The 17089-nt window shown below is 38.4% G+C and overlaps 1 protein-coding gene across 1 annotated transcript; it reads left to right on the forward strand.

Moving 5' to 3' along the window:
* The first annotated feature begins 3713 nt into the window (after nucleotides 1-3713).
* Nucleotides 3714-5516, forward strand: UVI4 (uv-b-insensitive 4). The gene is made up of 2 exons (XM_087679157.1): nucleotides 3714-4234; nucleotides 4688-5516. Exons 1-2 carry the CDS (start codon nucleotides 4049-4051, stop codon nucleotides 4931-4933), a joined length of 432 nt encoding a protein of 143 aa, XP_087535283.1. The 5' UTR covers nucleotides 3714-4048; the 3' UTR covers nucleotides 4934-5516.
* Nucleotides 5517-17089: the final 11573 nt, after the last annotated feature.

Below are 17089 nucleotides of genomic sequence, written 5' to 3' on the forward strand. Positions count from 1 at the left end.
CTTTGTACATTTGGTGTCCTAATTGAAATAATACCAAGCTCATCATCCAAATTCTTAGAACCACTAGAATCTCTATCACATCCCAAAAGACTAGTAGATGTATCATTACCATCCGATACTTTCTTCTTCTCTTTGTCTTTACATGCAACACTTGTAGATGCATCTGAAGATGTGGAACTACTCCTTAGTCTCCTAGATAAAGGACGAACTATAGGCATAGTACCAAATGATATTTCTAGTCCTAATTGAAGAAATATCAAGCTCATCTTCCAAAATTTTTGAACCACTGGAATCTCCATCAAACCCCAAATGACTAGTAAATGCATCATTATCATCTGTCACTTTCTTCTTCTCTTTTTCTTTACTTGTAACACTTGTAGATGCACTTGAAGATGTGGGGCTACTCATGAGTCTACCAAACCAAGGGCTAACTCTAGATGTAGTACTAGATCATGTTTCTAGTCCACTAAGGCTCCATGATTCTTGCTTTTCTTTCTACACATAACTATCATAATCATTCAATGCATCACGACTAGTGCATACCAACTACGCATACCAATTACTCATCTCATAAAAAATAACATCTTTGCTTACTCTAAACTCACATGTGATAACAAGGTTATAACAATAATATTATTTCTACTTTAAAGAGTATCTAATAAAAATACATTTTTCATCCTTTAGATCAAACTTTCTTTGCAACTCATTTGGCATATGAATGTATGCAATACAATCGAACACTTTCAAGTATGACATATTGGGCTTCTTGCTTATAAAGCATTCTTTGGAAGTCATCTCATGAATTGCAATTGTGAGAGTTCTCTTTATAATATAGATAACAATATGGACAACTTTAGACCAAAAATATTTTGGCATATCCTTTTTAGCCCATCAATGCTCATGTAACTTCGGCAATATGCCTCCATTTTGCTGTGGGATATACCTACAAGTAAACTATCTCTTTATCCCATGAGACCTCACTGAACTCATTAGAGAGGTACTCTCCCCCTTCATCATTTGACCTCAAGTAGTCAAATTTCAAGCCTATTTTTGTTTCAATAGCAACCTTGAAAGTTTTGAAGTGCTCAAATATATCATTCTTTTTCTTTATGAAATATACTCATAGCTTTCTTAAACAATTATCAATTCATGATAATATTTGCTACCACCAAGAGATATATGCATGAGAAAAGTGAGGTGTTCACTCACTTTAAAAGCTTTAAAGCTTTGGTTGAAAAAGAGATAGGGTTAAGTACTAAATGCCTAAGGCCTGATGGAGGGGGAGAGTACTTCTCTAATGAGTTTTCTCATTTCTTGTAGATTAACGTTGGAAAGAAACTAGCTCACTATTATTGAGCTAAAGTAGTTGCTACATCTATATACATTACTGAATAGGACACCTATGGCTACTATACATGGTATGACACTTGAGGAGATACATGCTGGTGAAAAACCAAATCTATCCCACTTGAACATATTTGGATGTATTACTTATGTTTATATTCATGATAAGTTGCATAGTAAATTGGATCCCAAAGCAAAAAATGTTGTTTGTGGGATATTCTAAAGAGGTCTTTTCCAATAAGGAAGTTTGTCATACGAAACTTCCATGATGGGTAATTATTATTGTGTAACTTCTCGATGATGATTTCCACTGTTCTCTATCATTATCACAAAATTGATACAAAATGGCAAGCAAGTCTTTTACAACCTTTTACAACAAGTGCATAGCAATACACTAAGTAGTCTTTTTCATTGATTGCTCAACGGGACATGCAATCTGCAACCTATTTGCAGATAAAACTTGTGTTTGCTTCCTGGCAAATACCTCAAAATTTACAAATTTGAAAATTGTAACCTATGCACCCACCTTTGGTCAACACATCCGAAATTGCAATATACTATAACACTGTTGTCCACAACCTTGTGGATCTAAAATGGGTCCTGAAATGGCATCAGATGGCTAAAAAGGTAGTGACAAAAGTCCTAAAGGGTATGTTTGTAGAATATACAATGCTCTGATTGCACACCAAATCTCATAGCAATATGAGATTTTTGCTTTCCCATGCTTTCCGATGCCTCCATAGGCTTTATCTATGAGAAAGAGTAGAAGAATGGGAGAGCTTCTTACCTGTTGCTTGCTTGCTCGAATTCTTACTTCTTCTTCTTCACGTCAACCTTCAAAACCAGCCTCTCTCAGTGGCGTCACTCTGATACCATGTCATGAATCACACAGTGGGAGGACTTGCTTGAGCTGTTGTGCTAAATACACAATACACACAAGAGAAGCTCACTCAAGAACATAAGAAGAGAGATGGAGGCCAAAACATTTTCTTGATGGTTTTTTCTTCTTCTTTCTCGCTCAAGAATACAAGAAGAGGGATGGAGGCCAAAATGTTTTCTTGCTGGTTTTTTCTTCTTCTTTCTCACATAATACAATGTACACAATGTATAGATAAGATACAACATAAAGAAAAGTGGCATTATAAGTCAAACAATGTATTACCAACTACTAATTGATTGGCACTATAACTGTGTTAGCTTTAGGTAGGTGTAACAACTAAATATAATAAGTGATAACTTTGTGGCCATGTGAGGATCATAATGACCATCGATATCCTAAGTATAGAGGTGCGAACCCATCTAACCATGCAATCCATCATCAATGTCCGCACATATTGAGCTTGCCATCTCAACACTTCACAGACCGATGATGATTATGCCTTTGGACGGTTGCTAGGGAAGTGCCACTTGGGCCGCCCCCTCTGACTCACCGCTTCAGCAAGCCCCTCTTGGCAAGAGGCTAGCTATTGTGTGTGTGTGTGTGTCTAGTGTGTGGGTGCTGGCAGTAGCTTCGTTAGTGCATGTGTCTTTCTCTCTCTCTCTCCCTCTCTCTCTTTGAGCATAGCAACATGAGATGGCTAGAGGTACAAGTGGAAACTCCAATAGTAAGCATTGACATAGTAGGTATATAGTAGGCGATAGAAGTGAGTTGTGGGCACAAGTGTGCAGTGGGTGACAGTAGTAGTGACTAGCAAGCGGGAGGTAGTAGCAACAAGACACAGAGAGAGAGAGAGAGAGAGAGAGAGAGAGAGAGAGAGAGAGAGAGAGAGTTAGTTGCTGCTACATCAAGTATGAGGGGATGTGTAGTGGGTGGCATGAGAAGGCGAGCAGACATGAGAAGGTATGTAGCAAGCAGTAGTAGTGACATCAGGCAGCTTGAGCAAGAGCAGTGGTGTGGCTATTAGGCAGCACAAGTGGGATTAGTGTTGTAGGCTTGGCGACATTAGGCATCATAGTCTAATAAGCACAGAGAGAGAGAGAGAGAGAGAGAGAGAGAGAGAGAGAGAGAGAGAGAGAGAGAGTAAGGACTTATAGAGAGAGGGGGGGGAATTTTTAAAGAGAGAACAATTTAGATAGAGGGAGGGAGAGATATATGAGATGAGGAAAGTGAGATATAAGGTGTGACAAGAAGAAGTGAGGGAAATGACCACATGGCAACTTCACTTCCCTCACCAATGTGCTTTGTGGCAGCTTAGCGTGATAGTGTAGCTTGCATTAATAATTCATGAAGGTATTTTTGTTGGAAATCTTGCAATTCATTTTTACATGAAAGCTGGCTGGGCGTGTGGCAGGTGCATTTGAATGACCAACCAAAGAGGCGGGGGCGGCCAATCTTCTTCCTCGCTGTTCGTTTTTTGGGTTTGAATTCGAATGAAAAAAGGTTTGGGACGAGGGAGTTCGGAGCCTCTCTCAACACACACACACACACAGAGCCAGCCCTCTGCTTTAACTATAAGGGCACGATCCACCGTCTCTTCCCCATCTGCTTGATGCTCCGAGAATCCTTCCGCCTCACTATTCACCTGCAGCATCTTGCTGCTTGCCTTTTTCTGCCATGACACAGCGTTATTAACAGGGCTTCATTCGTCTCTTCTTCCTCCCTCGGCTGCAGGGACAATCATAGCATAGAAGAATAAGCAGAGGGAGAAGAAGGGCAAGATTAGAACCTTCTTCCCTTTTTTTTCCTTCTTGGGGGAGAGACGCAATGGAGGCCATGTTGATCGAGAACAAAGAGAATTTGGACCCTCATTATGGTCCTCATGATGTTGATGTCAGTCATGAAGATGAACATGAAGTTGGAAGAAGCAAGCCTTCTTCTCGCAGCCCGTTGCCGTCTTGGTACCCTAGACAGCCTCTGCGGGACATCACCTCCATTCTCAATGCCTCCCAGGTGCGAATACATAATCAATTCCAAGCTCCCTGCACAGGGTGCCAATAATGCCTCGTGAAAACTGCATCTTTGATCTGTGAGCTTCTGCATGCGTGCCAAATTGTTTTCAAAGGCTGAAGACTATTATATAGTGATTGGTAGAGTGCTTGAAGTCTTGACATGAGTCTGCCATCATACCATTTGCTTATAGATGGTCCTTGCAATTGCAAAGATCTTTCTTAAAATGGCTGTGATTGTGCGTGTGATTTTGGGTCCTTGTAATGTTGTGCATATGCTTTGCCTCTATGTGCTAGCTTCTTAACGCATCACAAGTCAGTCTCTGTACATTGGACATGTTCAAGTAGTAGTCTGGATGGTTTGGCGGCTCACTTACTCTTGAGAAGCTAGCAATGCTGCGTTCCATGATGATAAGTGTGAATTTTGCCGATCTGATGGGGTTTCTGGCAATTGCAGGGCATACACAATGAGTGCCAAAAGAAGCAGGAGAAGCCTAAGGCCATAAGTACTGCAAATGGGCAGTATTATGCATCATCATTGGGAATGTGCATGAGATCTGAGCCTCTGACCAGGAAGGCCGTGTACGCTGCTGCTTCTGTGCCATTAAGTTTCAGTAGGACCATCAACATCAACATCAGCATCAACAATATGAATAAGGTTGAACACACATTGGCTACCACAGTTCGGAGGCATTTCCGATGATGGAGTGGGGGCACATGGATGCAATGCAGTTCATAGGTCTGATGATCTTGGCCATCTCATCACCTCCTCTCGAGAGGAATCCATAGTTTAACCTTCTAAATTGAGTGTTAGGCTACATGTGATGGCTGACCTCTGCTGTACATCATTAAACGGATTGAAGGGTTCAAATCTGCTTTGAATCAGGTGCATTATTGCAGGAAAAGATGGCATGTGGTTAGGAGGGCTTTGTTATAAATATACAGGCAGGTGCACTCTAGACTGAGCTGCATGGTGCAGTATCTCTGGGATGCATTCTTTCTTTGAAGAGAAGGTAGAACGATTTGAAATGTGTCCTTTTGTTCCTTACTAGTTCTGTGAGTGGTAATTACCCTTGTACCATTCTGATACTGGAATAATAAGGTGGCAGTCATGGTTATTTTGTCACCAATTACTCTGCCTTTCACGTCCAAATTTGATCTTTAATCTTGATTATCAGGAAGGGCTTTGAAAGACAGTGCCCAAAAGAGGAAACTATGGAATCTTTTCAAGAGGAATATAGATCAAGAGTTATCTAATAACAGTGAAAACGTCTCTTAAAGCAATGGCGAGTTTTATGACTCTATACTCAAGATTGGGATGGTTTACCTCTGAAATATGCAATCAAAGACTATTTTCAATGTGCCTTAAGCTAATCTCGAAGAACATGTGTGCTAATCTATATCTATACTCTATGTCTATATTGTCTATTATATACTCCTATATTTGAGCGGTTTCAGTAAGCTAGCACCAATCCTACATGGCATATAGATGATGACCTTGAATCTAAAATATGCTAAAATATCCAAATCTTGAAGAAACACTAAGATATCCCCCACCTAAAATTATAAAAGGTAGATAGAGTGATCCCAAATGCAATTGCTTGCCATTTAAGTTTGTGGTGAGCTAACATAAAATCTCTCTCTTTGTCTCTCTCTCTCATGTGGATCTTAGTTTTGATGAGATGAGATGGATGGTAAGGTTCACCTCACACACACAAAGTTATGACGAGATGAGATGGATGGAAAGGTTCAGCTCTCTCTCTTTGTGATGTGGATCTTAGTTATGATGAGATGAAATGGAAGGAAAGATATATATCATACACTTGCACGGTGGACAAAAGAGTGAAAAATCCCCTTTTTCACCCATCCACAAAGGATTTTCCAAGAGCGTGCCATCTAATTTACATTAGTGGTGGACAAGGAAAGGAATGAAAGTAGCGAAAGAAGATGACAGTGATCACTTTGTTGTTCATCGCAACTCACAAGGCTTGATGCTTGCTCCCATTGTTTTTTGCTCGCCTCCTCTTTTATGATCATCAACATCACCCCCACATAAGCTTGAGAGTATGTCAAATGACTTTGAAGCTTAACTTGTATGCATGCTTGGGGGAGAACCTTTCCTTTTACCTTATTTAATGGTCTAGATGTAAGCAATGGCAACTTGATAGTGGCCAAGCAATGGTAGAAAGGATGTAGCTTGCAACTTCATAAGGTATCTTAATAATGAAAATGAAAAGGGTCCACCATATTGTTATAGCTTTATTCATATACAAGAGTTTGTCAAAATAGATGTACATAACAATAATTGAATCATCCTACCATAGTAGCAATTAAATCATTGAGCATGAATATGTCTTGAATGGCCTTGTTGGAACTAGCCATCGAGAATCAAGATTCATTACATTGCCACAACTTTCATTGCTTGGAACTAGGAAGGTGAATCAATAAGTTAATTGAATTTGATCCATCTTTTGGAGTAAAGTCACATGCATGGATTTTTGTGCAAATAGTGACAGCATTCACAAAGGAATCAATGTTTGCCAAAATAAGTGGTGTATGGAGAGTGACCATCTCCTTACATTGCCAAATAAGACAACCAATTTATCAATCTTAAGTTGCTTTGGTCAAAACAAGAGATGCAAAACAAAAAAATACAAGCACAAGCTTACATTTTTATCCAAATAAAAGCAAGGAAATGTTTGTTAGTGATCAGAAAATGTTTTAGAGCTAACATGCCTAGTATACTTCAAATTTACTAGCACTTAAAACTAGTTAGACTATTACATATTGACACATTACACATCCAATGATATTTTTTGTAGTCAACAATACAAATTCTAGAATAATATTGTATATTAGCGTGTGCGAAGATAGAGTGGACAATAAATAGCATTTTCTTTTTTGGGTTAAAAGGGGTGATCTTGACATGACCCTTTAGGTAGTCAAGATGACAAATTAAGCAGAGACTACCTTGATAAAACATGAAAATGCAGTTATTGAAATTACCTCATTGATTGTGATTTGCACTTTTGAATAGCTTTCCAAGAGCATGTCTAGCATTTTTTCTTAAATCAGATATAGAAATTAGCTTTGACAACAAATGCTTATAAATGTAGTGTGTATACAATAATGCTAGCATATAAGATGAGATCACCTAATTGTTCGTACTTGTGTTGTAGGATTTTGCAATTTGGCTTTGAGTGCTTGAACACAACAAACTCACAAGCACCACAGTGGTTTTCACATTCAAATGATGCAGCAGTGCACGTGCCTTTGGAGATGTTGACTCTAGCTCTTCCATGTAGCGAGGAATGTAGGTACTAACAAGTGAATCACACTGTAACAAAAGTTGTTTCAACCATAATTTCAAATTTCACAAATGCCAAATCTTTTGAACTTAATACTTGAGTGATAGTTGACACACATAGATGAAGTAAACATGCAAGCATAGAGTTGGGCATGTGATATTGCAGTTCTCAAACTAATGAAATTTTATGTTGCCAAAAAAAAAAAACCACCATTTCTTCACAAACTAAAAGTAGGAAAAAAGGTTGCAACTCTTTTAATAGAATTCTAGTGAAGATAGGTTGATATTTCAAAGCCACAAAAAAGGTTTAGATAGTGCACTAATATGTTCCTCCAACTACTATAATCATGAAAGCTTTTCAAATAGACTTAAAGTTAGTGGCATTGATAGATGGGTTGAGACTTGAGGCCACCAAGTTGTCATAGTGTATAAGAATCACGTACCTTGGAACTTAAGATCCCTAGCTTAGAACATTCCACTTCAAGTGCAGATAGTATCTTGGTTGCAGTTTTGTTGTTGCTTAAGAAATCCAATGCTTTGTAGGCAAATGTGATACAAACTTTACATGTTGCATCATCTAGCAAAAACATGGAACTTGGGCACAACTTAGTTTCACCATATAGCTTGTTTGGGGCAACATAAACTTGCAACACCTCGAGTACCTCTGGTACATATGTCTCTGCAATGTTGAAACATTGGAGTAAGCAATAAAATGTGTTACAAGTGCTCTGTAAGAAATTGTATAAAACAAACGTACAATTGCACTGTACTTGGTTTTCCAATTCGGGTAGAATTTTACACACATACCCATTGATATAATCAAGAACATCATTGATAGTCTTTGGATTTGCCAAAACCTGCTTTGGAAAAGTGGAAATATCCATGCACGTGTTGCACACAAAACTTGGTGACACACTTGCTCTAGTAGCTTGATCAAATGGCAACTTGTGGGACGTTTGGAACCAATGGATTTTTCCTTGGAGCATAGAATGTGGTCTCTCATGTCTCAAGACTACATCGCATCAAGTCATGCCCCCATACAAAATATAAGAAGTTAAGCAGGCAATACATAAGGGTGTAAGAGCCAACAAAAAAAATGCAAATTACACAGAAAAGTACTATAATACATTGTTTATGTGCACGATGAAAATCTAAAATCTTGACTGCGATCTAGTTTTCTTTTGGGCCATTTGCACATAAGACAACATAAAATTTGGTTGATCCTTGTGAACCTTAAAGATGACAAGTGTCAAAATACTAAGAAGTATCCTATAGAGAACAATAGAGATTGATCACAATACAACTATATTATTATGAGGTTCTAAACTTGAGGTCATGCAATATTATAGTAGCATCTTATGCTCAAAGGTATGTGTGTGATAAACTAGAGGCATCAAAATATGAACATATTCAATGGCCAATACTGTACAAGCAGACAAGGATGCAACTATCCATTGACTTTTGAATTTGAAGTTCAAATGTTGAATTAGATGAAAAACCACTTGCAATGTTGCACAAGAGTGGGAGAAATCTTCCCCTACACTTTACACAAAACATGTTGATTGCACTGTTGCAACACATATTTGCAAACAGATACATGAATGCAAGATGCCCGTCACTAAACTTGACACAAACTTGTAGATTGCATTGGGCACATCACAAATTTATCAAACATGAACCTTATATGCAAGTCACACAACACTAATAGATTTCACGAGTGAAGGTGACATCTCACTAAACCTCCCACAAAACTTGGGGATTGCATCGGGTACAACACATATTTGGAAGCACGAATCCTACATGCAAGTCACACAAAAATAGTAGATTACAATGAAACAAACATATTTTCAAACACAAATAGATTCATTATCAAAGCAACAATGCCCACCCTTTCCAGCAACAACAAATAAACAAGGCAAATGAGCAAATAGTCTTGAAAATCCAAAGAAATATCTGTGGGAGTAAGATTTAATGAACAACTAAGAGAAAGCTACCACCCTAAACCAAAAGACATCTAAAACCATGAAAATGCATTTTTAACACCTTAATAATCTCCACCAGTTGATCAACCCCACTTTCTCCACGAGAACAAAAATGAACATGTAATAGAATGTATAAAAAAATAACTTTTGAGTATAAATTTCAGAGAATATTTTTAAAAATTGCTAAGCAGATTTGTACAAAGTTGAAAAGAATAACAGAGTACACAAAAAAGAACAAAAATGAACATCTAACAGAATATAGAAAAGTAACTTTTGAGTATAAATTTCAGAGAATATTTTTAAAAATTGCTAAGCAGATTTGTACAAAGTTGAATCTGAATCTGTAGATTTATATTGTAGATTACTCGTCTTCACCTAGATGCTCATCTTCACTATCACCAAAAACCATTTGGATGTTTCTACGATAATGCTCCTTATACATTACTCGAGCCAAATTGTCCTTGCGTTCAGTACCTCTATCCGTACTGTTGGTCTCTACATCATCCTCTTCAATTCGTGCTCGATTGACCACCTCTACTTTTGACATTGGTACAACAGCACGAACTTCAAATAAGGTGGATGTTGATGCCCTTGTGGTCCCTGCCTCAAGGTTTACTGATAGCTTGAGGGTTGTTTTAGCATCCCTTACCTAATCCATGTCAAAGGTGTCACCATGTAGTATGCAAATATTATGCAACACAAGTCATGCAGTGACAATGTCGGGAACATTAAGCAGATCCATGTCTATGCATTTTAGGAGAATACAAAACCTTGCCTTCAACATTCCAAAAGCCCTGTCAATGGCCATCCGTGTACTAGTCTGGATGAAATTCCAATAATACTTCATCTTACACAAGCCTTGCTTCCTTTAAAAGGAACTAGCATGTACGATTTTGCACTGTATGCACAATCACCTACTAAGCAATACTTGCCACCAAGGTCACCTTTGTTATATTCGATCCCAAGTGCATTGTTGCCAAAGTTCACAGAGTCATGTATGGACCCGCACCAACCTACATCATAGTCTCAAGCAATGCAATCAGGTGCAACTGTCAACTGTAACAAAATAGAGTGAAAACCTTTTCTGTTATAGTAGTCTGCTGCATTGTCCTTAGGTGCTATGATGGGGATATGTGGTCCATCAATGGCACCAATCACAAAGGGAATGCCTCTGATAGCTTCAAATTTTTCAGAAAGCGTTTGCACTCGAAACGGTGTTGGCCAATGTATATATGTATCCTTCTACCAATGCTGCACAAAATTGTAGCACTATGTGACATGTTGTACCTTTCCCACATCCATAGAGATCTGCAAGAACTTCTAGCGGAGTTCCACTTGCCAACCTATGCAAATACAGGTTTGAAGTGGTATGGATTGTCTCATGCGAGTGTTTTGCCTCCCAAACACAATAGACAACTTGCCACAAAGATAGTGGAATGTATCCCTGCTAACACGAAGGCGTTTCTTGAACATTTGGACTATGTATGATCCCATTAAAGTGGCTTGATAAAATTTTTGGGCACATGGATAAGCCCAACATTGTGGAGTAAGGTGATCTCGACAATGATTTAGGGTTTTTGCCTTCATCATCTTGGCAGCAACTTTTGCCTCATAAAGCCATGCCTTTGCAATATCATCAACTTCCTCCGATATACAATCTAGCATGGCTAGCACCATAACAGATATCACCCAAGCACAATACAAAGCCATCTCTCTACTACATGTCATAGACTTTGCATATGCAAAATCTAATCAAAACTTGCTAATCCTAAAAGACAAATTTGAAGATACACATAAAAAATCAAATTGAGTTGTATTTTTCATACAAAAACACAAAAATATAAAAATGGAAATTTATGATGTCCATTCAGCAAACTCAATAGATACATAACTATTGAGTGGCATTTTACTAAGAACCAAGCTTCAAATTAATAGTAATTCAAAATTAGTATACTTTTGAAATCAACATATGCATTTTTGAAGACACATGTAGAGATATTTTACAATATTGAGATTGGAACACCAACATGAGATTAAAATTAATCTTCAAACTCGCATTACAATTCAACATTACTACACTAAGTAGGCTTCTTAGCTAGCTCTAGAAATGCCACCATGCTACCATGCATGGCTTGAAATATATCAAGTTTGCGGGATTCTATTGCATCCCATCGCTTAGATGAATCTTTTAGTTGTGAGATCCAGCTCTTGTCCAGTGTTAACCATTGCAGATAGGTAGTCATCAACGACGGGCTTGCGACGTGTGTGATTAGATCCCAATATCTTTTGTGCATTTTCTACAAATGTACTACCTTCAAGGGATGCTTCTCCCTCTACATTCGAGTTTTCTTGGGTGGAAGAAGCATGGCTGATGCATGTAACATGAGCTCTGCCATGCATGTACTCATCCACTACATCATACCACTTACATGTTATCTTCCTATCATTGCTCGAGATTGTGTTGTGTGCTTTATCTTGCTTGTATTGATGATACACACAGGTCCACTTCTTCCTGCAAGACTCACTATCCTTATCAAAATTAGAATACAAGGAAGCCAACTGTCTGGCAAATTTTCCCCAAAAATCAACACCTTGTTTTTGAGGCTTGTTGAACTGATCATTCATACTACCATGAGCATGAACTAGCTGCTCAACCCAAAAATCCTTCCAAAATTTGTTCTTTTTTTCTTCTCCATCCTCCTCATTGTCTATGTCATTGGTCATGGCTTTCTTTCCCTTAGTCTTGCTCTTCTTAGGGAGGGGAAGGGTAAGTGACACATTATTGGGTGCCACTATATGCTTCTTTGTTCCCCGAGAGTTTGGAGGTCGTTGAGGTAATTGCACACTTGCCTCGTGATGGTCCAGATTTTGACCTTGGGTAGAGAGGGGTTGAACCCCTTGCATATTGGTAGCTTGAGGTGTTGTGTAATGCAGGTGTTCAGAATAGGAGCCATCATTAAGCATAGCACTAAACCCATGTGGAGGTATTCTGAAGTGCATACCCATTTGTGGAAGATGTTGCAAATAATACGATGCATTTGGGAGCAAACCTAAAGGACTTGAGATTTGGCTATCCAAAGAGATTTGTGGCTGTGATTCCATGAAAATGTCATCTTGAGAGTCTTGCGTGTATTGGCAGAAAGCCATTGTTGCAAGCCTACAAAATAGGACAATCATTTGATTACAATCGACAACATATTTACACATATATAGAGAGAAAAAGACAAAATTGTTCCTAACCTCATTTTTCTGTTTTATCCTCCACAAACTTTCTATCAAGAGTTTGAAGGCTGTAACAAATGGATGCAACAACAAAAATCAAGTTCTATTTACAGATGACATTCACAAATATATAGAGAAAATAATAGAAAAATTGTACCTAACTTTGTTTTTCTATTTTATCCTGCTCCACACACTTTCTACCACATGTGTGAAGACTACAACAAATGAAAATTGAGTTCTGATGTGCACCAATGAATGCTGCAAATTAAATAATGTATTGATACAAAATTGCCGTGCTGTGCAAGCGTTGAATTCACCCTCACATGGCAGCCAAAGCAAACATCTTTCAGCTTGAGAAGTAGACTCTCACTACACCAACTGACCTATGCCTCTGGTAAACTTCTACTAAATTCTTTTCTTTTTACAAACGATCCAAATCAACTTTTGCATTCAAAAAGACAGCAGGGAGTCTACTAATTTCTTTTTTTTTGTACGTACCCGAGTGATCCCTTTGGCTAAGTAATGATGCCAAGTGAAGCGAGATGAGCAGTGCTTCGGCATAATAGAGGCTTGATAAAAGCTCTGATGATGGCAAAAGACAAAAGCTAGGTCAATTTCAACACAAATCCAATGTCTAGACTTGATTTATTGATCCAATGCATTGAGAGAGAGACATACAGACACATATACACCCAATTTTTGAGTTCAATGCAGATTGCATGCCTCTTTTTGGAGAGAGAGAGAGAGAGAGAGAGAGAGAGAGAGAGAGAGAGAGAGAGAGAGAGAGAGAGAGAGAGAGAGAGAGAGAGAGAGAGAGAGAGAGAGAGAGAGAGAGAGAGAGAGAGAGAGAGAGAGAGAGAGAGAGAGAGAGAGAGAGAGAGAGAGAGAGAGAGAACATGTAGATGATTGAAGCTCAATGAGAGTTTGATGATGTGATCGAAGCAACACATATATATAGAGGAGAGAGAGAGAGATCAAGAACTGCAATGACAATCTTGAAGCTTTTGCTACATAGGCAAGATGCAAGGCGCCAAAGAGAAGACATGGTGGGAAGGAGAAGTATTCGTGGTGGGCAGCCGGAAGAGAGGAGCAAAAACTTGGCCCTAATGTGTCAAAAAGGGTCCCTAAAATTTTTGGCCTTCCACCATAGGTGTGAACATACAGTTTTTCGTGTTGAAATTTGATTGGGCATTTATATTTGGGACGCCTATTTGTCTGTTGGGTCTAAACCCACCCTAAGACGCATCCTCATGGATTGCGGGAAACATCCTTTTTTTGGACAAGATTTGTATCTTAGTTAAGATGCTAATAGAAAGTTTGCTTCCAAGGAATTTGTCTGAACTGCTTTCGTGTCAGTGCCATAAGTTACATGAATGAATTTTGTTTCCTAAAAGGATTAATTAAGGAAGCTGCATTTAAATGTCACACATAAATGTGATATGATCAAATTAGATAACTAAAGAATGCCTATTGAGGGAAGTGGGTGGGCAGAACCCCCGATGGGTTCACCGTTCTATGGAAGGGTGGTCCTAGAGGACTGGGAGGCTTCTCACAAGGTTTTATAATTGTACAATCTTTAGGTAATATTAGGTTATAACTTAATTCATGCCGTTTTAGGGGATCAGAATGGGATTGTACCCTATGGGTAGAGAGGTTGAGTAGTGCATCCCTCTCTTTTCCCATTCTCTTTGAACCAAGTGCGGCATGGATTTGCTTCGGCTTGGGTATCTTTGCGTAAAGTAGGATGTCCAGGATTATGTCTAGGATCCGACGCTAGAATGTTGTTAGGAGACCTTGGCCACTAGGAACCTAGATTTCAGGTTGATCCTAGTGGGTTTGGTCGCGAACGTTTTGTTACGAGGCAGACTCGGGAAAACCTAGGCGACAAACCTCGGAACATTCCATGGGAGTGCCGTACAATGATGCTTAGATTCGTTTCTCGATGGACCGCTAAGAAATGTGCAAGATTGGCATGATATAGTCCAACAAAATAACACAATATGCAAGGTTCCACATGGATTCAATAACCAACCAGGTGTGATCTTCTTGATCACATGTGCTTGCATGAAGTTTTTGTTGTTTGAAATCTCTTGCAAATGAAGTAGCTTGCAGGTCGTATAGGTGCACTTGCACTCGAGTGTAAGAAATCGCATCCATGGAAGGCCAATTCTATGGCTATTAACATCTATATTGTGAAATAGATTTAGGTATTTTGTTACTTCATTTTATTGTGTGATGTGGTGTTCTTGGAAGTTTTCTTTGTTTATGAGATCTATGTTTGTATCTATCTTTTGTCTTATTCCCTACATGTATTAGGCTGTATGCAGTCATATAAGTTGAAACCCTTATAACACTTGAACTAAATGCTTTCCTTGAAGCTCAAGGCATTGGCTATTGATGTTGATATGGTGTTATATGATCAATGGTTGGCCTATGGATGTTTATGAGCATTGAATGCTCATTCTTGGCTCATACAATACTGGTTTGTTGGCTAGCTCTACAACTTGATTGAAGGTTGAAGAATGTATGAGCATTAGCACTCATATGTCTGTGTATTGATCCTCAGTGGTTGTGGCACATGCCTAAGATGTCATTGAGCTACTTTTGAGCTAAGAATGCCTCAATTTGTGACAAAGAACTAACTGTTGTTATGTCACAAATTGCTTGTTTGTTTATTGTTGGACATCTTGTTTGCATAATGGCTATGGAATAAATAATGTCTATAAGGGTACGATATCATTGCTAGATGTCATGTTTGATGTCTAGAGGTTTGGAGCAAGCTACTAAGCTAAAATGCTATTGGTTATTGTAGAGACTAGTGCAGTCACTCTAAACTAAAACTATCATAGTCGGGAAGAAGTATATCTATGTTATGAACTAAGCTCTTTGGATACTTTTTGATGTACTAATGGTTGCTTGATGACTAAAATGAGTTCGACTAGACTGAGTATATAGTGTATGAGTATTTCTTAAGTGTTATGCAAGTAGACTCATTGAAAAGACTATCGTTGGTTTGTAGGGAGTCAAGCATTGACAATTTTAGAATACTACGGTCAATACATAGAGCAATGACCATGGCAAATGTTGATAGGAATGACAATATCACTCGGAATGTGGTGGTAAAAAATTGGATAATAACAACTATACTATATGTAAAATTTTTATGGAGAATTTCTTGATCGAAAAAGGCTACTAGGATCTAGTGATGACAGGTGAAGAAGCTAAAGCTAAGCTTCCAGAACACAATCCCATGGTTGAGCAACAGATAGCACATCATGCATAGCTTGAACATGCCCGCAGAGTCTTGCACTAGCACATCATGCATAGCTTGAACATGCCCGCAGAGTCTTGCACTAGCTTTCATTATGTATTTCTAATGTAATGGTCATGTAGATTATAAATTGCAAGGCACCAAAAGATGCATGGGATATTTTGATGTGGTACTATGGTACTACCACTAGTTCATGTAAAATTCATTTGAAGTAGAAGTTTAATACCATGGATAGGAAAGGAAATTTCATACAATATTATGTAATAGAGATAAAGACCATTGCTGATCAACTAGCATATGCTGGAGCTAAGGTTGATGACGAAGATCTGGTTGTAGTTACATTGAATGGACTTAAATTAGAGTATAAGTCATTCAATACATCCATATTGGTATGATTAGAAATGCTTGAGTTCAATGAGTTGATTGCCTTGCTTGTTCATGAAGAGATTAAACTTGGTTTAGCTATAGGCTCAAGTAGCTCCAAAGGTAGAGATGCGGTTTTTAATTCGAATCAAAGAGGCTGTGGTAGCCATGGTAGAGGGTTCTCCCATGGATGAGAAACTCAACAGAATGCATTTCAAAATGTAAATAATCAGTAAGGGTAGAATGCTAGAGGTGGTGGATACTTCTAAGAAAGGGGGAGATCCAACTCTAGAGGTAGAGGATTATGGCAGTCACAAACTATGCATGAAAATGTAAACAATTATAAGGACTATCATTATTGTTTAAAGCATGGCACATTGCCAAGGAATTCTCAAAGAAGCAAGCCAATCAGAAAGGCAAGCAAAAAGGTCATTATGCTTCATCCAATCATGTTGAGGATGCTCCTACTGACATGTTGTTTACTATGACATATGTTCAAAATTGTGTTACTAAAGAGAATAAGTCAAATGATGTATGGTCCATTTACTATAGGGCATCCAATCATATGACAACACATGGGGAATGGTTTACTAACATGATTCCAGATAAGCATGGGTATGTTTGTATAGGGGATGACACTCATAAGGGTGTAGTACCCTTAGTAATTAATGATAGCTAGAACAAAACTCTGCATGACGTCAGTTGGCTAGATGA

This window comes from Lygodium microphyllum, chromosome 5 (assembly GCF_053477565.2).
Source record: "Lygodium microphyllum isolate KBCC chromosome 5, Lygodium_microphyllum_v1.1.10, whole genome shotgun sequence".
Lineage (NCBI taxonomy): Eukaryota > Viridiplantae > Streptophyta > Polypodiopsida > Schizaeales > Lygodiaceae > Lygodium > Lygodium microphyllum.